The sequence below is a fragment of the Cynocephalus volans genome, chromosome 10 (assembly GCF_027409185.1).
Source record: "Cynocephalus volans isolate mCynVol1 chromosome 10, mCynVol1.pri, whole genome shotgun sequence".
Classification (NCBI taxonomy): Eukaryota; Metazoa; Chordata; class Mammalia; order Dermoptera; family Cynocephalidae; genus Cynocephalus; species Cynocephalus volans.
The window spans coordinates 45,289,203-45,311,361 of NC_084469.1; the positions used below are offsets into that span (position 1 = coordinate 45,289,203).

Sequence of the window (22,159 nt, forward strand, 5' to 3'; positions counted from 1 at the left end):
TGGGAGAGAACAGAAAGTTCCGTAACCCTACTCACAAAAATAACAAAATATGAAAATCTTCAGTAAAATATATGTAAACATACCCTCCACACACCAAGATCTCATTTGAAGCACGTCTGCCAGCCACTCCCATTGGCATATCATCTAAAGGAAGAAAAGGAAAATACAATCAGTTCTGTTAGACTCCCTGTTTAAAAAACGCACCTTTGTTCCAGCATGACTGTTAGGAAACAATCTGAGCACAAGGCAAATTTACCATTTGCTTATGTTGTAATTTTGTCCATAAGAAATAATAGGTGAACACAGAAAACTGCACCCAGCTGACTATGCAGGCTTCAACCCTTCTGATGCCCAGTGTACAAGCTAACTTGAGTTCTTTTTCAAGATAAAGTGCCATATTCATTGCAGTGCTTATGTATTTCTTCACGACTTAACGTGCAAAAACTGTGCCACTGTTTTTATCATGTTCCTTTTCATGTGTCACTGACAGGTTTTGAGTATTGTGCCCCCGATCCCATTTTGTCCATAAGTTCTATGGTTTTCTTTGCGCAAGCATGCACAGAATGCATACGTCATGTTATAACAGAACTGACCATATAACAAAGTCTAGTTCAATCTAATGCTGGAGTACCCCATCCTCCTGCCTAACACTCTCGGGTCTTGCATGGGGCGTTGAACAAGATGTCGTGGAATGTGGGCCTCTTGGACACTGAAGCACATGCCGCAGGCCATCTTTAACTACCCCTACATCACCTGCGTATGGGAGCAGAGCACAGGTCAGAATTCAGGGGCCCCTCATTCCTTGTCTACTATATCACGTTGCCCTAAGTTATTTTATTTATTTTTTGGCAGTTGGCTGGTATGGGGATCCTAACCCATGACCTTGGTGTTATAAGGCTACAATCTAAACAACGCAGCTAACCAGCCAGCCCAGATTTTAAATGGCTATAAAGGTATGATTAATACGTGTTGATGTGAAATAGCAGTATAGACCAAATATTATAAACCTTTAAAAATAAAATAAACTATGCTGCTAACCTAGACTCAAAAAGGGTAAAAAAAATCACAAATATACCGCTGAATGTCCTTAAGTGGGAATTGAGAAGTGCAGTTCTCTGGCACGTCTCTGGCCCCTGGTCTCATGAAGCCTGCATTCTAGTGGAAGAACGTAACGATGTCAGATAGTGATAAGAAGTACAAAGGAAAATAAATCAGGAACAAAGAGTGTGGGACAAGGGAGGAGTCTACTTTAAAGGAAATAAACAGTTGCCTACAGGAAAGGGAAGAAACAGGGTAGAGGAGGCAGGGACAGGCTTCACTAAGTGTATTCTGTTTTGTAGCTTTGAGTTTGGAATTGTACATTATTATGAAACCAAATTAAATCAAAAGAAAAAGAATCCCTTCAAACCAAAAGTAAAATGAAGCCAAGGAACCCAACAATATATCAGTTTGGTAGCTTAATCTCCAGAGGAAAATTATTTCAAGGGACTTTAAAACTGAGTGATTTGACTGTATATCTCTAACAGGATTATCCTAAGGATAAAAAGATTTTAAATGGCTTTTAATAATCCTGTTTTAGGTAATATTCATATTGCTACTCTGATACCACATTTTTATTATTAAATTATAGGGAAAGAGGGAAGGAGAGAAAAACAGGATCCTAAACTCACGAGTGCAAAAAGAACAGAAAAGTCCACAGCCACAAAAATTTGGAAGCTAGAAAGTTGATAGATAAGTGGCATTTGACCTAGTAGACCCAAGAAGATAGAATCTGTAGCCAGCTGGAAAGCCTAGACGTAAACCAACTTACATCACGGAACCCCAAAAGGCTGAGTAATTAGCAGGACCAGATATTTTCAGAGTGGCACTGAATGCAGGACTAAAAGCAGGCTTGTTTCAAAGTCGATTTAAAAGCAGTTAGAATATAGTTAATAATAGTTTATTGTATTCAGGTTTTTGCTAAATGATTACAGCTGCTCATGCCACTGTGGGAAAAGTGGGTAACCACGTGAGATGATGGATAAGTTAATTTGTTTTACTATCGTAACCATTTTATTATTTATATGTATCTTATAACATCACGCTGTATACCTTAAATATATACAATAAAATTTATTTTTTAAAGTACAGAATAAAAAGCAGCAGTTAGAATTTCATATCCTTTCCCCAACCATATGCAGATAGGCAATACCCACCTCCCATTACAGCAAAAGACTGGATGTTTATACTTGGGGCAGAGTAAAACAGAGGGCTCTGGACTGCAGAACACCAGAAAGAGTTAAAGGCAAGAGTATTATAGTGGAAAAAATTTGATGGGAGAGAGCTATTAGATGAAATATTACACTGACTATTGAGACCTCCAGACTTCCTTTCCCCACACGGCTCCCCCAAATAGTATCAGGTTTATACCCTTTAGGCAGAAGACTGGACGAGTCTTCTTCGGGGGATCTAAGTAGCCTTTCAAAAAAGAAATTGTCCAAGGAAATGCCCTAGCCATATCACCCAATGCAGAGGCTTACTGTCAATAAGACCCACCCATGTAAAGAGCTTTCAAACAATTTTTAAATTCTCCATTCTTAATTATGAGCATATAACAAAACTAAATATTGTACCTTGAAATAAGAACAACAAATCTAAAAATTATCATAAAATAATATCAGAAGGGGAAAAAAGAACGCCTGAAAATTAAAAAAACAGCATAAATAAAAAACTCAATAGAAGTATTAGAAGAAAACATTTAGGAAATTTCCCTAAAAGCAAAGCAATACAACAAAGAGATGGAAAATCAGAAGGGCACTCAAGTGCTTGTTACTTATCACTTTTAAACTATATTGATGTTTTAACCATTTTACATATATATTTCACAACAACAAATTTTCAATATTAAAAAGGGTGTGTTCAACTATTACAAATGTTGTGGATACATCAAGAAGATGAGGACTGAGAACTGACCCCTGGAATTTGGCAGCACAAAGACCTTGACAGGAGCAGTTTTGAAAAATTTACACTAGTACAAAAAAAACATAGGTAACTAGAATAAAACAAAAGACATGAATGTTCTTTATATAGAAAAGTATAAAAATGTGTCAGAACACAGAAAGAAACCTCAGTGGAGAAACAAAAAAATTATTGATTAAACAACTTAATACTGTAAAGATCAACACAATTCCCATCAAAATCCCAAAATGATTTTTGTAGAATTTTTCAGGCTGAAATTAAACTATATGTGGGGGAAAGGGCCAAGGACAGCCACGGTGATTTTGAAGACGAGGAAGATGCTTCATGCCCCTCCTGCCTCCCTGACCACACACACATACTGACACACACAAATCTAAAAATTATCATAAAATAATATAGACAAATAGACCAATGAAATGAAGAATCTTGGAAGACACCCATTCCTATATTTAAACCTGATATGACAAACTTGGCATTGCATATCAGTGGAGAAAAGACAGAATGTTCAATAAATAACGCAGGGACAATTGATAAATCCCTACCTTGCTCCATCTAAAAAAAAATGAATTCCAGGTAAAGTTAAAATGAAAAAAATAAAAATAAAGATCTTCAGAAGGAAATACAGGAGAGCACCAGTATAACACTGGGGCAGCATGAGACTACTGGTACATGTTTGCAGCAATATTTTATAGAGGTGAAGTTGTACAAATTGAGGGTACCCACTTAAAGGAAATTCTGGCACATTTACACAAGGACTCCTGTAACAATACATTTTGAATACTAAAAAGGTAGAAATAATCCAAGTATAAATCAGTAGGGAAATGGATAAACTGTGCTTTAGTTGTATATAAAATTCAGATATTAAAGAGAACTAGATATGCATCTGGACATGTAACAAAAATGGGAATAAAAAAGCAAACTACAGAAGCAAACATTTACTTACAATCATTTACTTACAACTGTAAAAACACAAAAATGTTCTATGTGGATACAGTATAAGTATAAAAACATCTACGGGATTTATTCTTACACCTCTGGCAAGAGTAGAAAAAGTAAGGGACTTTAGCTGTACCTACAGCATTTTATATCTTTAAAAAAACACATCTAAAGAAACAAAAAGACATCTAAAACAAATATAGTAAAATGTTGACATATATAAAGCAGCATAGCATGGTGAGTGACTTGAGTATCTGCTGTATTTTGTTTGAAAAATTTCACAATTTAAAAAGTTTTAAACACTTTTTACAAAGAAATAAAAGCACAGTACTGGACGATTTTTAAAGGTACCCCAGTTCTCACAGCACTGATCATAAACTGCCACAAGTTATTGCTATGGGCCATGTTGTCCCTTCCCCAGCCACTAAGTCCTCAAGAGTGTGCAATCTGGGGATTACAGTCCGCACAGCAGCCACAGAGCGTCTGGTATACGCTCAGAGCAAATAAGTACTTGACAAACCACTAAGTGGACCTCTGAATATAAACTTCTCCTGCACACACTCAACACTCGATATTATTCAATTATTAAAGAAACCACATCTCCAGCTTTTCTGATCCTGTTTCTACGTGACCAAACATAGTTTCTTCTTTTTTAACAGTTTTGTCTAACTTCTCTTTTTTGGAGAGTTCTAGTACCCTTTTCTATTCCAAAGAACCTTGAATGTATTTAGTCAACTTGGATTCTAGTTCTTTTATAAAAATTCTTCCAATATATTTATGAAGCTCATTCCTGAATCTACATATTTTCTGAAAGAAATCCAGATTGTTTTTAAGACTCCTTCAACTCTTAAGTTTCTTTCCAAATGAGTTCTTCCTTTAATTTCTGTTCTTAAAGCTAATTTCACTCATTCGGCCAGTTTCCTCTATTTCTTGCTGTTTGGATACAAACAGAATTTGAGATCATTTCCTATAAAGTTTTCATGTACCTTCAGAATCAAAAACTATTATTTTACAGATGACTGAGCAGATCTTAGAAAGGTAGGTATATAATTCTGTGAATACAAACTAAATAAAATGCCCATTTGAAAAGGTACCCTACACAAGAAGGTGTGATATAAAGGTTAAAAAATGCTAGTTTAGTAAATTAAGAAATATAATGTGTACAAGTAGAAAAGATTCTCACATGAGTGGTCTGACGAGATGTTGTGTGGAACCAAAACAAAGTCATCCGTGTCACAAGAAGAGTTCTTGCTACTAGTACTGGCAGAATCTTTGGACACTTGTAGATAGTTGGGAGGACCCAATGGTGGGGAAGGTAAGTTTTCTTCCTGAATATGCTGCATATCTGGAAGGGACTAAAATTAACACAAAATTAAAACTGGCCTAGGAATCAAATGCAAGACAGAATGAATAGCCATTAGACTAAGGAATATTGTTTTTTTCATAAAAGTGGGCATAAAGTTCGATTTCATCTAAGATTTCAAAAAAATCTCTTTGGAAAATCTTTCCTTTAGAAAAGCAAAGTTTAAAAGTGTTTGTTTAAAGTCTTCTAAAATGTCTCCCAAAAATGATACTCAGAAATATATCACATGTACCTGTCTGCCTCCTGAAGTTTTTGAGAAAGTGAGATTTTATCATTGCTGCATCCCCAGTCCCAGCTCATGGCCTAGCAAGGCAGACACTCAGTAACTGTTCACTTAATGATTAAACAAAAAATGTCCAGAGATTTTAAATTAATGACATCCTACACACAAAAAGTTTTAAATCTACAATGAAGAAAATTACAAATGGGAAAGCGGAAGACCATATTGTGTAAAAGAGTAGACAATCAATAAGGTTAACTGCAGTTAAGACTAAATTTATTTACACTTACAGAAAGAAGGATCTGGAAAACCTTACAGGTGAGGGTGTGTTCTTTACATTTTTTATTTGTGTGGGGGAGGAGATGGTTTGTTGTGGGAGATAGGATGGGAAGGGAAGAAAAGCATACAAATGTATTTAATGAAACACTCGGGCATTGCCTATTCGAGGACACTGGTGACAACTCTGATTGAACATCTTACTTACACAGTGGTTTTCTAAAACAATGAACTTCATAATTTATTGTGTTAAGTCCCTATTAGCCTGTTTAATCTTTGCTTCTATTTAAGAAAAGGAAAAATACTTTATAATGCTCATTAAACCCAAACCTTAAATACTCAATTCATTGCTGCTGATCCTTTGAATGTCACTAGGCAATGATACCAGTCTCAAATCACGTTATCACTTCTCTTTGTGTGGGGGACATATGTACACACACACACACACCCACACACACACAACAAAATCTCCTTATCACTTTTTGAATAGACTTATCTCAAAGTAATGGAGGGAAGGGAAGACGGAAGGACTAACATTAATTACTGAGCATCAACCACACGCTAGGCCCTGTTCAGAGTTTTCCATGTGCATCTAACTTCAGCCCTACTCTGAAATCCACTTCACACACTCGTATAAATAAACAAAGCTCAGCTGGTTAGGTAATTTACCCAAGATCACACAATTAAAAAGTAGTCAAGGTAAGACGTGATTCCAAGTATCTAGCGCCACAGTCTCCTTCCGTGGTTTGGGCAGGGACTTTCTCAGCTTCTTCCCCTGACATTCACAAGCTCACCTCCGTCCACGAGCACCCTGTCCTCCTTCCTCAAGCAGTAGGAGAGGTGCTTTCTCCTCCATTCGAAGCTTATCTCCCCCTCTGCTCTGCTCTCCACGCTCCCCACCTCCTTAAGATCAAGTTCCCTCTGCTCCTGACATTGTCACCCTCTGCCTTTCTTCTGGCTTTTTCCCCTCTGCACATACATGTGTTTAATGTTCTCACATCTCAAATTCCTAAAACCCTTTCTAATTACCCTCTTCTTTACTTCTTAACGTTTCTTGAAATTTTCAATCTTCACTGACTCAAATTCCTCACCTCCTATATATCCCTTAGTCCACCATAATCTACTTTCTGTCTTCAACCCTCCAGAAAAATTGCCTTGATTACGCTTGCTGAAAACTTGCACCGCCGAGTCCAGCAGACACTTCCCCTGTCCCTCAGGCTGCTCCACCCGCACTGTGGACGCTCCTCCACTTCCTTCAGTGACCCCACTCTCATTTCTCCTCCTACTTCTTGGGAACTCCTTCTTAGTCTCTTTTGTGGGTACATAATTCTCATTTGCCCCTTAAAGAAGAGAAGGAGAGTACAGAATTCCCCAAGGTGTCACCCTGGGCCCTCCTGTCCTCACTTTTTATATTTACCCTAGTGACCGCGTTCACCTTCCTGCCTTCAACTACGACTTACAGAGTGATGATTCCCCTGCTTTTATCTCCAGCCCAGATTCTCTAATGAGCTCGAGACCCCTCTGTCCACTTGCCTGGATGGCGTGTCCATGCCTGTACAACACTGCTCCATCCCCCTTACACTCCGGAGCACTGCTTCCCATGTTCCCTCCTGAGTGACTTCATCGGCCACCCGTTCAGCCGCCCACAAGGTCTCCGTTGTCCTAAGTCCCAAGTACAAACAATCTCCTAGGTCTCAAACTCTTCTACCTTTCTGTTACCTGGACCCTGTCCTCTTCTCCTGTCCTACTGCCGCCTTAGTTCAGGGCCTCATTCTCAAAACAGTTACTAACAATAAAAGCTGCAATCATCCCAAGTTGTTCTCTTTCCTCCAGGAGACAGACTAATGCAGCGCTCCACGCTGCTTTTGGAAGAATCTGGCTAAAACACGTTTTCACTCCTCCATTTAAAATCATTCGAATGGTTTACCACAGCTTCAAGGATACGGTGTAACCTCTTTTGCTCAGCATCTAAAGGCCTCTGCCCTCCTCTCTAGCTTTATTCTCTCCTTGCCACTTACCAATGGACCAAACTACTTAGAGCAGCCTTGTCCTTTCTGCAATGATGGAAAAGTTCTACATCTGAGCTGTCCAATATGGTAGCCACTATCTATCTGTGGCTACTGAGTACTTGAAATGTGGCTGGTGTGACTAAGGAACTAAATTTTAAATTTCACTTAACTAACGAATTTAAATATAAGTGGCCATGGGGAGCTAAAGAGTTCCTTCAGTGGCTGCCGCTTCTATAACTTTATGTATGGGGATTCCTCTGCCGTCCTTTTGCTAATTCATCTTACTAACTCTTTCTTCAAAACTCAGCTCGAACAATCCCCGCTTCCTCTGAGCAGCCTTCCCACGTCCTTGGCCTGATTTCAATGCCCCTCGTCCATGTTCCCAGAGGCAGTATATATACACATATGCTTCTAGTAGTAATTGAGTTACCTCCTTCATCTCCACACAATTAAATTAAAAGCCCTTTCATGTCAGGGACCTGGTCATCTCATTCATTAGTATAAACCAGAACCTAACACAAAGTAAGCATTCTATAAATGTTAAAAACAAACAAATATTCAAGAGTAACCATCTAAATAGCATTTAACCTATAGCCAGTATCATAACTAAAAGAATGATTTGAGTTGTTTTGTTGTCTATAGAATTTTTGTTTTCGTTTTGCCCTTTAAAGATGTTTCTGGAATAAAGTAGCATCTGGATACTCGCAGGAAGATGTGAAAGAGACTGTTGCATTGCACGCCTGTGTGTATCAACCCTGAGTACGACAGTCTATGCCAGTCCTAGGAAGGGGATGTGTGTACGAAATCATCTTACTTTTGCAGCTTATGTTAAGTCCAAGGTCTATCAGACCATCCCATTTTCTAACTTCATTAACTTGAAATGATACACAAATGATGCTTTCCTTCCCTCTGCCCCGCTTTCCTTCTTGTTTCCACTTCAAGTATTAGCTTTAATACAGGCCTCTTAAAGACGGCTTTTCCACCAGCACCTCAGCTTCTGAATACGCCCCTTTCTGCTTCCCACCTCCTCACCCTCCGGCCAGCCCTCCATTCTACTCTTCCGCAGCAGTCCTCGCCCCGCTCCTGCTTTGCTCTCCCCTCTCAGTGCCACCCCTTTCAGCAAAAACCCCAACATGCTCTCTCCAGGGGACATGAACTTCCAGTTCTGCGCCCCCTACTGGCCTCTCCTTTCTTCGCATCTCTACACCCCACAGGCTCTTTATTCTTGCTTTCCCAGTTAGATTCTTCCCTGTTGTGCCTTTCTCTAGCATAAGCTTTCCTTTTCATATTATGCATCACACTGTGTCAGACATATACTTCACAATAATAGCTACAATTTACCGAGCATTTACTGTGGCTAGGCACTTTCCACACACGGCCCCAGCCCCGTGCAAGCTAAGGTTAATGAGGCCTCTGTTCCAGATGAGGACACCATGGCTCCACTTTCCAGCTGACCTGCCCAAGTTACCAAGTGAGCAGGCAACAGGTCTAGAACTGAAGCCAGTCTGCCTGGCTATTAATTTTTTTAATTCATGGGAATATAAGTCTTATTAACACATCTGCTTTTTCTTTTTGGTTTGAGTTTGCAGGGTTGTGCAAGACAGGTTTTTTGCCTTTTTAAAGACTTGTCTGTTTTTAACAGGCTTCTGCTGTGTCTGCATTAGCTGTGGGCTATGAGATTTCCCTGGACAATAAGAAGAATGGCAGTTGCCACTGCCTGAGTATTTAACGTGTGCCAGACACAGGAGCAAGTGCTTGTGCTCATCTATCCTTAAAGAACCCTGTGAAGGAGGTAAATCATACTCACTTTACATATGAGAAAAGAGGCTCAGAGAGATTGTCACTTGTTCTAGTTAATATGGCAAGTAAGGGATACAGAAGCCCCTAAGTCCCATCCTCTTTAACTTCTAAGTTGCCTCAACGGGCTAATCACACAATTGCCTCCTTTTATTGCTCCCGCACCTTTCTGCCAGCAGAATTCATGAAACCCCTGTCTGCCAGCCTAATCTGGAAAACACTCACAATACCTGCCACAAGAGTCCTTGGACCTTCCGCTTGTGGAAAAGCCTCAAGGTCACAATCCTCCCAGGTTGCAACAGAGATTTGGGGGAAGGGTCTAAAAAAATACAGAAGAGGGCAAGGCAAAACCCTGGGACAGCAGAATAGGAAGAAGTGACCAGAAGTCCTCAGGATCAGGAAGAGCGCTTAAATGGAAGGGAACACAGCCATGGAGGATATTGGCTTGGGAACTTCAGGAAAAGAAAGAGGTTTGAGTGGAAACAACCTTAAAGGGCCAGTAATTACGATTAAGAGAATCTAAATTAGTGAAATCTGGCTCAGAGCCTCACTCCACCACTGGAAATCCTATGTACAAAAAATATCCAAGCTGATGTTCATAGCACAGGTAAAATAAATATTTATTGCCTATCTACTCGTGATGGGTACTCTGTTTGCAAGTATCATCACCAAAACCCCAAAAGGCATAAAAAGGAGACAGTACTGTTCTGAGAAAAATGGCCCAGAGAAGTGACATTTCTTGCTGAAGTTTACACAGTTAAATAAGGGCAGAGGTTCAAGTGCAGGTCCATTTGACCCAGCTGTGTACAACGCTCTTTCTCCCAAACCTCAGCTGCATTAGTAAACGCTGTACTTAAAAAGCACATCCACAACACGCTTGCAGGCTCCATCTGTGGACAGACGCAGTAGCACTAACTCAAATTATTTTAATAAAGCCAGAACTCACTGGTGGAGAGGCAAAGCGACAAGGTGGGGAGCTGCCACAGGAGCTTCCAGAGACAGAGCCAGCACACACGGGCACAGGAACCGGGCACGCTGAGGGAACAAACACAGACAAGGGCCACGTCACGCTGTAGCCAAGTTACACGACCTGTCTAACAGAAAAACCTGACGGAACTACTCTGTACTGACCAAAAATTTATATTCACCTACTTATTACAGCTTCCACTGATGAAAACAAACACGCAGCCCAATCACTAAAGCTATTTCAACTTGGATTTGGGAAAAAAATCAATAACTGTCATTAAATAAACATAATTATATGTACTTAAGAAAAGCTTATCTTGAGAAACGCAGTAAAAAAAATTAATTTTGTATTACATAACACTAGTTTTTCTTTAAGCTTGCATTCATTAAAAAAAGGAAAATATGGGTACTCACATTTTTTTACTGGAACTTGCTCAAGAAAAGGATGGCTAAAAAATGCTTCTGTAATGAAAAAAGAGAATGCAACCTTTAAACAGACACTGACTAATAGGTTAATCTCAATGTTTTCAACATAATGTCTTCAAGATCATAAACAGTTATTATTAACTTCTTTATACAGCCTCCATTTCTTTTAAATATAAAGGCATATTATTTTTATTGATCATCTGTAAAAATGATTGTAATTCTTAATAAGAAATTTTAAACAACTGTGAATTTTCAAAACATCCATCATTAACACAACACACTTTAAGACTACTGACGAAGCCGTGTCCTCGAATGCGTGCGTGTGAACAGCCCACGGGAGAACTGCGATTACCAGGCCCTTGGTAAGCATACATGTAACTATGGCTGCTGTTAATTGTCCTCAGAGGAAACTGAGACAGCTGAATTATACAACAGGTGCTAACCTTCTATACCTGAGGTATTCCTGCAGCTGGTTTCACCCTTTCAAAAAAGCTATTAATTTTATTTAATTCTTCAGCCAAGTGGCTTCTCAGCACAGCAGGCAGTACATCAGTCTCATAATTTCTTCAGCTATCCACCACGGTTAAAACCTACACAATAAGCCTGCTAATTAGACAAAGATAATAAGTAGGTAGGTACACAGAAATTCATTATTTTACTCTTTACTTTCCTGTATGTTTAAAGTATTTCATTATTTCTTTAAAAACCCACAAAGATAATCTCAGACTTTTGTAATATTAACTATCACAGGGTAAGCAAGAAGAACAGCACAGTACCAACATGGAGGTATAAATTAGGTCATACAAGAGCAGGAATAAGCTCTACTTTAGTCTAAACTATCTTCTACTCTGAAGGATCCCATGAATTTCGCTGAAATAAATACCCAAATCCCCTCAGAGTAAATATCAATCACAAGACTTAATGAGGAATACAAATGTGGAGGGTTTTGAAGAGAAACATGAGTTTTTTACCTTAGATCTCTTTTAGAACAAAAATTAATATACGTATATACATAAATTCTAGTTAGACATGCAAAAATTTTTATGCTACTTTTTACAAAGGATATAATGGGGATGAAACAAAAGATAAATAAAGAAACTAGACTGAATGCGCATACTTTGAAACCACTTTCCAAGTTAATTGATATGGTACGGAAACTACACAAATATTTAATGTAAACTTAATGTAATTTTAAAATTATCATTCATGAATATGTTGTTTCATTACTGACCCACATTTCTCATGGTTCAGAACAACTCTCAGTTTAATTTCTCCCCATGAAAGATAAAAATATTTACCAACTACATGAACTAAAGTTTAATTCCAACTTTACAAAACTTTTAAGAAAATATATATTCTGACTATTCACCTTCTCCCCTATATGAAAACAATAAGCATTATTATCTACTAAGTACTCAACATTCACTAAGACCGTGAAATGGGGGCTTCAAATAGCATTTCTTCATTTTAATCTCACAAAGTTTTTGCAAGGCATTATTATCTTCCCTTCACAGACAAGAAAATTAAGGTACATAAAGGCTATGTATCTTGTCTAATGTCAAAGAGCTAATAAGCTGAGGGACTAGAATTCAAACCTCAGTCTGTCTGATTCAAAAGTGTATGGGGATTTCCGCATTATATATGAAAAGACCAAAATTCTGGAGTAAATTTGTTAACTCTCTTAGTATTACAACTATTACTTTTTTTCAAACACTTTTTTCCCTAAAAATTCCAAGATCAGGGTTAATTTGATAGGCATTTTTATTAAACATGTTTTATAATTATTCTGCTTTCACATTTTTAAGTCTCGCTGTTTTCACCTAAGATAGATAAGAATAAGATTGGAAAGGACAATCTTTTGCATAAGATTGATAACAACAAGTCAAAGAACTATCCTCCAAAGAGGAGCTAAGACCCAACTAGTTCCAGGGATAAACGTTCTTTCAAAACCTTCAGGAACTGGACAATCCCCACAAGAGTTGGTGTGCCAAGTTCTTTCATTACCATGAGGTAGTAAAATATTATTTGAAGATAGACTGTGATAAGTTAAAGTGCTTAGAGGGAAATTATTGCTCTTATGCTTATATTATAAAAGAAGAAAGGCTACAAATCAATGCTTCTACTTTAATAATCTAAAAATCCCGCTGGCCAGTTAGCTAAGCTGGCTAGAGCGTGGTGTTGGTAACACCAAGGTTAAGGGTTCTAATCACTGTATGGGTCAACCACACACACACACAAAATCTAAGAAAGGTGTATTAGTCTGTTTAAGTTGCTTATAACAAAATACATGGAACTGGGTAATTTATAAAGGAAAACAACAGTTATTGCTTACAGTTTCTAAGGCTGAGAAGTCCAAAGTCCATCTGGTGGTGGCGACAGTGACCCAGGGGTCTCACATTGCAAGATGGTGGAAGCGGAGAGAGCAGAGAGAGCAAAAAAGACAGACTCTCCTCTTTTTTTAAAGCCCTCAGAAGCACGCCCTTGACCACCTTTTTAATCCATTCACAATGGTATTGTCCTACAATCCAATCACCTATTTAAGGCTCCACCTTTCAATTACCATAATAGGATTTCCCACCCTCTAAACAGTCACAGTGGGGGCTAAGATTCTAATCCATAAACTTGGGGAACACAATTCAGGCTTCGGTGAGTTTTTGGGAGGACATAATTCAGTCCACTACAAAAGGGATCTCCATACCTGTGGGCTGTGCGAGGCACTGATGAGCCGTGTTGCCACAGAGCATGTTCACAAAGGGTCACCACCCATGGAGTTGACCCTCTCTGAACCTCATCTTTGAGGCCAAGGGCTTTTCTACCAGGACTGTGGGGTGTTTCTCCTCTTTTCCTCCCTTCCAGATTATCTAATAGTCAAAGAATTGAAAACGCCTGGAAGACAACTTAAGAATCTGGGACCTTTCTCTGCAAGGCAATCAGGAATCTGGGCATCAGCAAACTACCCGGCTTTTTCTTATTCCTATGCATGCTACAAAAAGTCATCCTCCAGGGCAACAGGATCACTGGCCATACTTTTTCTGGCACTGGTACAGGCCTTTCTTTCTAACTCTAGAATCCAAGAAAAGCAAATGCTTTACAGAAATTGAGTCAGCTTCAATCTAAGAATAGCAGCCTTCCCACCCTGTAGTGTTTCAAGAAATACCTTTTGTTCCCATAAAGGTTCTCTTCTTTATTTCCTTCCATTTATCCAGGCATAATGGCCTGGGGAAAGAAGGAAACTTGTCCAAATGAGGAGGATTCTGGAAATATGGCAGAGTAAAAGCACCAGTAATGTATTTAATACCAGTGAATTACACACTTAAAAATTAAGATGGTAAATTTTATGCTATGTGAATTTCACCACAATAAAAAAAAACTGGGAAAAAAATAAATATGAGAGCAATGTTGGAGATGTAATAAAAGAGACAAGTATGAAATTCAACTTTAATGGATCGTTTAAAATGACAGAAGAACATGTTAAAGAGTATATATGCAGAAGTGTGCGACCCAATGGACCCAGGGTTTGTATTCTGATTTTGGCGCGCATTAAGTTTTGTCCCTTATCATAATGAGAGCAACAGATGCTATTAGAAGAAATACATACCAATTGCTTAACTATGCTTATTTATAACAAGTAAATTTTAAATTATATTGTAGACGAATCTTTTTCCACTTACACATGCAATTTTTGCTGCTTTTGCAACTATAAATTTCTACCCTCTTTTCATTAGTACAACTGCATCTTCTTGGTAAGAAAGATGAAGTCAGTGAACTTAGGAATTAATTTTATATCCTTCAACAAGAGTCTTTGAAGAGCCTGGAAATTAAACTTATAGAGTTCTGAACTGAGTTAATGATCTTTCTGAAGAGTGTCAAAAGCCCAGATGCTAAGCCTACTTCCTAAAGTCACTTATACATATATTTAAACTCCAAGGCAGTAAATAGAAAATGAAAAATTTTTTTTCTCAACATTTATGTTTCTGAATGCTCGCTATGGTGAATATTTGCACTGAATGTTCACGTTTAACCTTTCACCTAATTATTTAAAGTCAGGTCCTCTTCTTCGGCTATCATCATATGTATACATGTATATATATAAATGCATGTATGTGAGTACGTATGTCAGGTATGTGGAGGACAGCATAAGATGTCTTCATGTTTTCTATAATTGCAAAGGTTGTTAGCTGTCTGAAATCACAGTAAACCCGTAGATGCATGCTAAGCACTGTTCAATACTGGTTCTTGATTTACTACTTTGGATTTTTTTGGTCTGAAATTGATTCGTACTTATCTCCTTGACAGCAATTTTAACCCATTTCTTAATGATGCTGCAATAACTATCTTAATATTCAAATTAGAAAATAAAAATAATGCTGGTTAATCAAAGGAAGGAAATTAAGAATAGAAACACTGAAATATAAAACAGACAAACAGAAAAGAAAATCAATGAAACCAAGAGCCATTGTTATTAAAAGATGAATAAAATTGGCAAACCTCTGACTAGACTGATATAAGGGAATATTGTGAACAATTTTATGTAAGCAAATGAAATGATTTAATTTAAATAGATAAATTCCCTGAAATATACAAAATGCCAAAACTGTCTCAAGAAAAAATAGAAAATATGAATAGCCTTTTATCTATTTTTTAATGTAATTCTTTACATAAAACTTTTTCCACAAAGAAAACAGCCAAATAGCCTCATGGGTATTTCTAACACACTTTTCAACACGAAATAATATTAACCCCACGTGTACTCTTTAAAAACAGAGGAAGAAGAAAGACATCTCAACTTGTTTTGTGTAGTCAGCAACATCCTTACCCAAAATCAAAGACATTGCAAGAAAACTACAGACAAATATCCTTCATAAATGTAGATGCAAAAATTCCTTAACAAATTCTTTAGCAAACACCACCCAGCATTATATCAAAAGGACAACACAACGAGTAGAATCCCAGGAATGCAAGGTTTGGTTTAACACTGAAAACACCACCCAGCATTATATCAAAAGGACAACACAACGAGTAGAATCCCAGGAATGCAAGGTTTGGTTTAACACTGAAAACCAATCGTATTTAAAAGGTTCAGGAAGGGCCGGCCTGTGGCTCGCTCGGGAGAGTGCGGTGCTGCTAACACCAAGGCCACAGGTTCAGATCCCATATAGGGATGGCTGGTTCACTCACTGGCTGAGCGTGGTGCTGACAACACCAAGCCAAGGGTTAAGATCCCCTTACCGGTCATCTTTTAAAAAAAATAAAATAAAATAAAATAAAAGGTTCAGGAAGAGGACAGCTGGTGAACTCGGAAGCTCCAATCTCTCGTTCCCCCACAGACACACTTAAAAAAAAAAATTAAGTGGAAACTGTCTGAGCCAACTTTGTCAGAGATCTACAAAACAGCCAAAGGCTTATACCAACCAACCAAACATTCAATCACGAAAACGTCATCTTCAAAATGCTCCTGGCATTCAAGAAAATCTCTGTGAAAACAATAGCTAGACACAAGCTAAAAAACAGAGACTTCAGTGATCACACACAAGAACAGCCTCTGCAAAAATAGTTGGTAAACTCTCAAAACAAATGAACTACCATAGTCATCAACAATTAAACAAACAAACAATAACAACAACAAAACCCAGCAAACTCTGGAGAGAAAGGAAAAATCTGTTTTCCAGAGTTCCCGCATAGTAATACTCAAACGCCAAATTTCCAACCAAAAAATCAAAAGGCATTCAAAGAAACAGGAAAATATGGTGCATTCAAAGGATCAAAGCAAACTGACAGAAAGTGTCCCCGAAGAAGCCCAGACATCAGACCTATTTCAAAAAGACTTCAAAACAATTGTCTTAAGTATGCTTAAAGAACTAAGGATAAACAAGGACAAAGAACTGAAGGAAATCAGGAAAATGATGTATGAACAGAAGGAGAATATCAACAAAGAGACAGAAATTATAAAAAGGGATCCAAACCAAAATTCTGAGGCTGTAAAGTACAATGAAATGAAAAATTCACTAAAGGGATCCAACAGATTTCAGCAGGCACAAGGCAGAATTAGCAAAGTTGAAGACGCGACAGTTGAAATTACTGAGTCTGAGGAGTGGAAAGAAAGAAGAAGAAAAGTGGACGGAGCTTACAGGTCTTGTGGGGACCATCAAGCAGACCAACATACGCCTTATGGAAGCTGCAGAAGAATACAGAAAGGGGCAGAGAGATTATTTGAAAAAATGGCTAAAAATCTCAACTCCAAGTAAGATAAACCAAAGAGATACACACCAAGACCCACAATCAAAACGTCAAAAGACAAAGAAAGAATATTGAAACGGAGAAGCAAATTGTCATGTAAAAGGGATCCGTGAGATTATGAGCCAATTTCTCATCATAAATTTTAGAGGCCAGAAGGCCGTGGGATAATAAATTTAAAGTGCTGAAAGAAAAAAAAAAAGTCAACTGAAAATTCTATACTTCACAAAACTGCCCTTTGAAACTGAGGAAGAAATTACGACATTCCCAGACAAAAGTTGAGGGAGTTGGCTACCAGCAGACCTTCCCCAGGCCACCCACAGATGCACCGACAAAGGGTGGAAGCCTTACTGCCTCCAAGTGTTTAAGTACAACCCCTGACCAATCACTGGCTGACTGCTAAAGAAAGGTTGACCCAGGGTGATCCCTAGAAAGCCAGGCTTAAATTTATTTTTAATTGGAAAAACAAAACAAAACAAAACAAAAACTGAGGAGAGACATCAATGCTCATCAATGCTCAAACCCTGCAGTGGAAACAAAACTCCACAGATGTAGTCCAGGCAAGTCACCAAACAAACACACACAACAATCCCCAACAGAGGAGGCACGAATCTAAAGCTGCTATATTATATAAAATGTCTGATTTTCCACAAAAAAAATTACAAGGCATGCAAAGAAAGTATGACCCCACACACAGAAAAAACTGCCCCGCAAGTTACTGTCACCTAGCTGGTGCTGTAACTAGGACTTCAAAGGGCCATTCCATAGTTCTTTTAAACTGGTTGCTTCAGGATAATGGGAAACCTGGTAAGACCAGTGAATTCCATGAGCATGAGCCCATTGCCACAATTCTTTTGCTGTGAAGTGAGTTCCTTGGTCAGAGCAATGCTGTGTGGAATACCATGATGTTGGATAAGGAATTCTGTGAGTCCACAGACGGTAGTCTTGGCAGAGGCACTGCATGCAGAGAAAGCAAATCCGTATCCAGAGAAAGTACCTATTCCAGTAAGGACAAAATGCTGCCTCTTCCATGATGGAAGTGGTCCAAAGAAATCAACCTGCCACCAGGTAGCTGGCTGATCACCCCAAGGAATGTTGTCACATTGGGGGCTCGGTGTTGGTCTCTGCTGCTGGCAGACTGGGCACCCAGTGATGGCTGTCGCTAGGTCAGCCTTAGTGAATGGAAGTCCATGTTGCTGAGGCCATGCATAATGTATTGTCCGTTTCTGTTACTGATAACAAAATACACGTAATTGGGTAATTTATAAAGAAAAACAAAATTTATTATTACAGTTTCTGAGGTTTGGAAGTCCAAAGTCCAAGGAACACATTTGGTGAAGGCTTTCTTTGGTAGGGACTTCAGTGATGGCAGGTATCACATTGCAGGATGGTGGAAGCAGAGAGAGCAGAGAGACAGAGACAGACAGACAGACTCTCCTCTTCTTTTAAAGCCCTCAGAACCACGCCCCTGACCACCATGTTTAATCCATTCACTACTGCACAGTCCCACAATCCAATCACCTCAAGGCCCCACCTTTCAATTACCATAATAGGATTTCCCACCCTCAACAGTTACAATGGGGATTAAGCTTCTAACACATGAAATTTGGGGGACACAATTCAACCAATCCACAGCACTTAACCTCCATCCCTGCCACCATGGCCACTTTGCTCATGAGCTCACTGGGCAATGACAGGAGTTCCTGGGGAAAGAGGGTGACTAGTGTCCACAGAACGGGTCATCCTGTCCGCCTGATCATTAAAGTCCTCCTCTGCTGAGGTCACCCTTTGATGGGCATACACATGGGAAACAAATACCTTCACATCCTTTCCCCACTCAGAGAGGTCCATCCACATACCTCTTCCCCAAATTTCCTTCTCACCTACTTTCCAATCATGTTAAATAGGCCCACTAGGTATTGTGCCTCTTTCTTCGTTGTAGGAGGGGCCAGATGCAACAACTTACCCTTCACTTTAGAAGGGATATCTCAACATGCCCCACAACACTGAACCCCTAGAAACTTCACTGAGGTAGAAGACCCCTGAGTTTTACAGATTTATTTCCCATCCTCTGACACACAAATGTCTCACCCATAAGTCCAGAGTAGTTGCTACTTCATCCTCACTAAGTCTAATCAACATAATGTCATCAAAGTAATGGACCAGTGTAATGTCATATGGAATGGAAAGATGATCAAGATCCTGGCGAGCTGAATTACTAAACTGTGACCTAGGTCTGGAGAGCTGATATACCCTGAGGTAGGACAGTGAAGGTGTAATGCTGGTCTAGCCAACTGATAGCAAACTGTTCCTTCTGGGCCTTATGGACAGGGTTGGAGAAAAAGGCATTTGCCAGACCAATAGCTGCATACCAGGAATCAGGAAATCTGTTAATTTGCCCAAGCAATGAAATCACATCTGGTACAATAGCTGCCATTGAAATCACCACTTGGTGAAGCTATCATTCTCCAGGATCCATGCATCTTCTTTCCCCTCCCCTCCACCCCCCACGTGTCTTCTGCTCAGGCCAAATTGGAGAGTTGAATGGGGATGTGGTGGAAGTCACCACTACTGCATCTTTCAAGTCCTTGATGGTAGCACGATCTCTCCAGGGATGCAGTATTGGTTTTGATTTACCATATTCCTAGGTAGAGGCAGCTCTAATGGCTTCCATTTGTCCTTCCCCACCATAATAGTCTTCACTCCACAGGTCAGGGAACCAATGCAGGGATTCTGACAGCTGCTAAGTATGTTGCTAAGTATGTCTATTTCAATTTTGCATTGCAAGACTGGGGAAATAACCACAGGATGGGTTTGGGGACCTACTGGACCCACTGTGAACAGGACCTGGGATAAAACTCCATTAATCACCTGACCCTCCATAAGCTCCTATTCTAATTAAAGGGCCACTGTGACATTTTGGGCCTCCTGGAATCAATGTCAGTTCAGAGCCACTGTTCAGTAGTTCCCAAAAGGTCTGATTATTCCCTTTTCCCCAATGCACAGTTACCCTGGTAAAAGGCTATAGGTCCTTTTGAGGAAGGATGGGAGACAGATTAACAGTATAAATTCTTAGTAATGTAAATAACTATATACCAAAATAAATTTTCAGTAATGTCTTTCTTCGGGGAGACCCAGCCTCCCCTTCATTCAAGGTGGATTCAAGTCTGGGAATTGACTGAGGGGCCATGATTCTGTTTTTATGATTCAAGTTAGACTTTTGTTCACTTGATCAGAAAGTTTTCTGCTTATACAGATCAAGTAAGAATTCAGTAGGCTTCCTGTCTATTTTTACTTCTAGGAACACCATGATAAACTAGCTACACCACAGATCTACGTGAGTCGGACTATTCCGATTGTTGCTTTGCCTCTGCTGTCCACTACGGTAACTACGTCCACCTTACCCTTGACAGCTGAGTGCCTCCACTTGGACCCTGCCACCCCAGGATCCAATTATTCCCATTATATTTAGGTTTTCCAAATGTGACTGCAGCTCCCACCTTAAGGTCCAGCCTACAGAGAAGAGCAATCACAGGGCTCTTCAGAGATGCTGGGCTCCTCTCACAAATCTATTTCTCAAAGTAGAGGTGAAAGGAATGTCTTCTGCACCCTCCCAGTGTGAGTGAGTAGGTTTTATGTGACAAATCCACTCTAGCATTCCAGTCTCCCTAAGCCTTTGAATCCCTTCCTCTACGTTAAACCAAGGGAGACTGGACATCTCCAGTTTGCTCAAGGTGGGCTATCTTTCGATCCATGTTTCACCCAACCAACCAACCAACCCGTTAACACCTTTCTTAACTGCCCATGCTGCAACTTTAAATGCAGCGTCTCTGCTTAGCGGGCCCACATCAATAAACTCAGCCTGATCCAACTTCATGTTCTTTTCACCCTTATTCCACACCCTTAATATCCATTCCCACATGTTCTTCAAATTTCTGCTGGTATAAAACAAAAAATTCAAGCAGTTCTTTTGGTGCATAGCACACCTCCTCATGGGTCACACTTTGTACCTCATCTTTAGAGGCATGCTGAGACTTAAGTCTAGTTATCAGTCTGGAAGCAAAGAGAGGTGGTGGGGGTGGGTCCTGGGGAGAATCAGCATTGTCCTGCTTGACTGTTTCCTCAGCCAATGCACAGTTAATCCCCTCAGACAGAGGTGGAAAGGCTGACACCACAGTGGGTGGGAGGCTGTGAGGGAGACCACTTTGGGAGGTGGGGAGCCTACTTCAGGGTTGGGGAAGCTAGTTCTGCTGGCAAATGAGTCATCACAATTTAGGAGCTCAGTGTCCCCAACTGCATCCCACACATCCCCATCCCAACTTGCAGGATTCCATCCATCCTCTCCCCACCAATGCCCTCACTTTAACAGTAGGCACACTGCGAGGCTGACAGCTCAACTCTTGCTGTAGTTCAGCCAGTCCCACAATGAGGGCTTGTGTATGATTTTCAGCAATTTCAGCCTTGCGGGTACTAGAGAGAAGATTCTGACTCAAAGCACCCTTAGAAGCTTTCATGTCATCTATGTGGCGCTTGAGCAGAGAACTCAAGTCCCTGAGCTCTTCCTTTTCTTTCATCACTTTGTCCAGCAATGCCAGGAGCAACCAGCCAAAAGTATCATATTCCTCGGTTTTCCACAAATGTTCAAAAGCATCATGTACAGTCACTAAATTTCTTGCCTCTTATAAGTGCTTTATTAGGAGTATCAAATGCACTTATTTTGCATATCTCTATAAACAGTTCATGCCACGGACTATCAGACTTTATTAGAAGTAGAGTCGTTAGAATTTTTAGGTCTAATCAGATTAGAGAGCCAATCCCACAAACCCCAAAACCAATTAAGGAAACTCACATTAAAATTCTCTAGAACCAATCCTGGTACCAAAATCTGTATTAGTCAGAGTTCTCCAGAGAGACAGAATCAATGGATGCATTTATGCATGTAATTAACGTATGCATACACACGAGGGGATTTTA

The 22,159-nt window shown here is 39.5% G+C and overlaps 1 protein-coding gene across 3 annotated transcripts in view; it reads right to left on the reverse strand.

The window, feature by feature from the left end:
• Positions 1–22,159, reverse strand: part of ULK2 (unc-51 like autophagy activating kinase 2) — a 106,595-nt gene that overhangs the window by 46,193 nt on the left and 38,243 nt on the right. For all 3 annotated transcript variants that reach the window (XM_063113218.1, XM_063113217.1, XM_063113219.1), the window contains 4 exons: positions 10,940–10,987; positions 10,506–10,594; positions 5,078–5,249; positions 84–144 (listed from right to left, as the gene is read on the reverse strand). In XM_063113218.1, the coding sequence (XP_062969288.1) occupies positions 84–144; positions 5,078–5,249; positions 10,506–10,594; positions 10,940–10,987 (370 nt within the window). The remainder of the gene's footprint in view (positions 1–83; positions 145–5,077; positions 5,250–10,505; positions 10,595–10,939; positions 10,988–22,159) is intronic.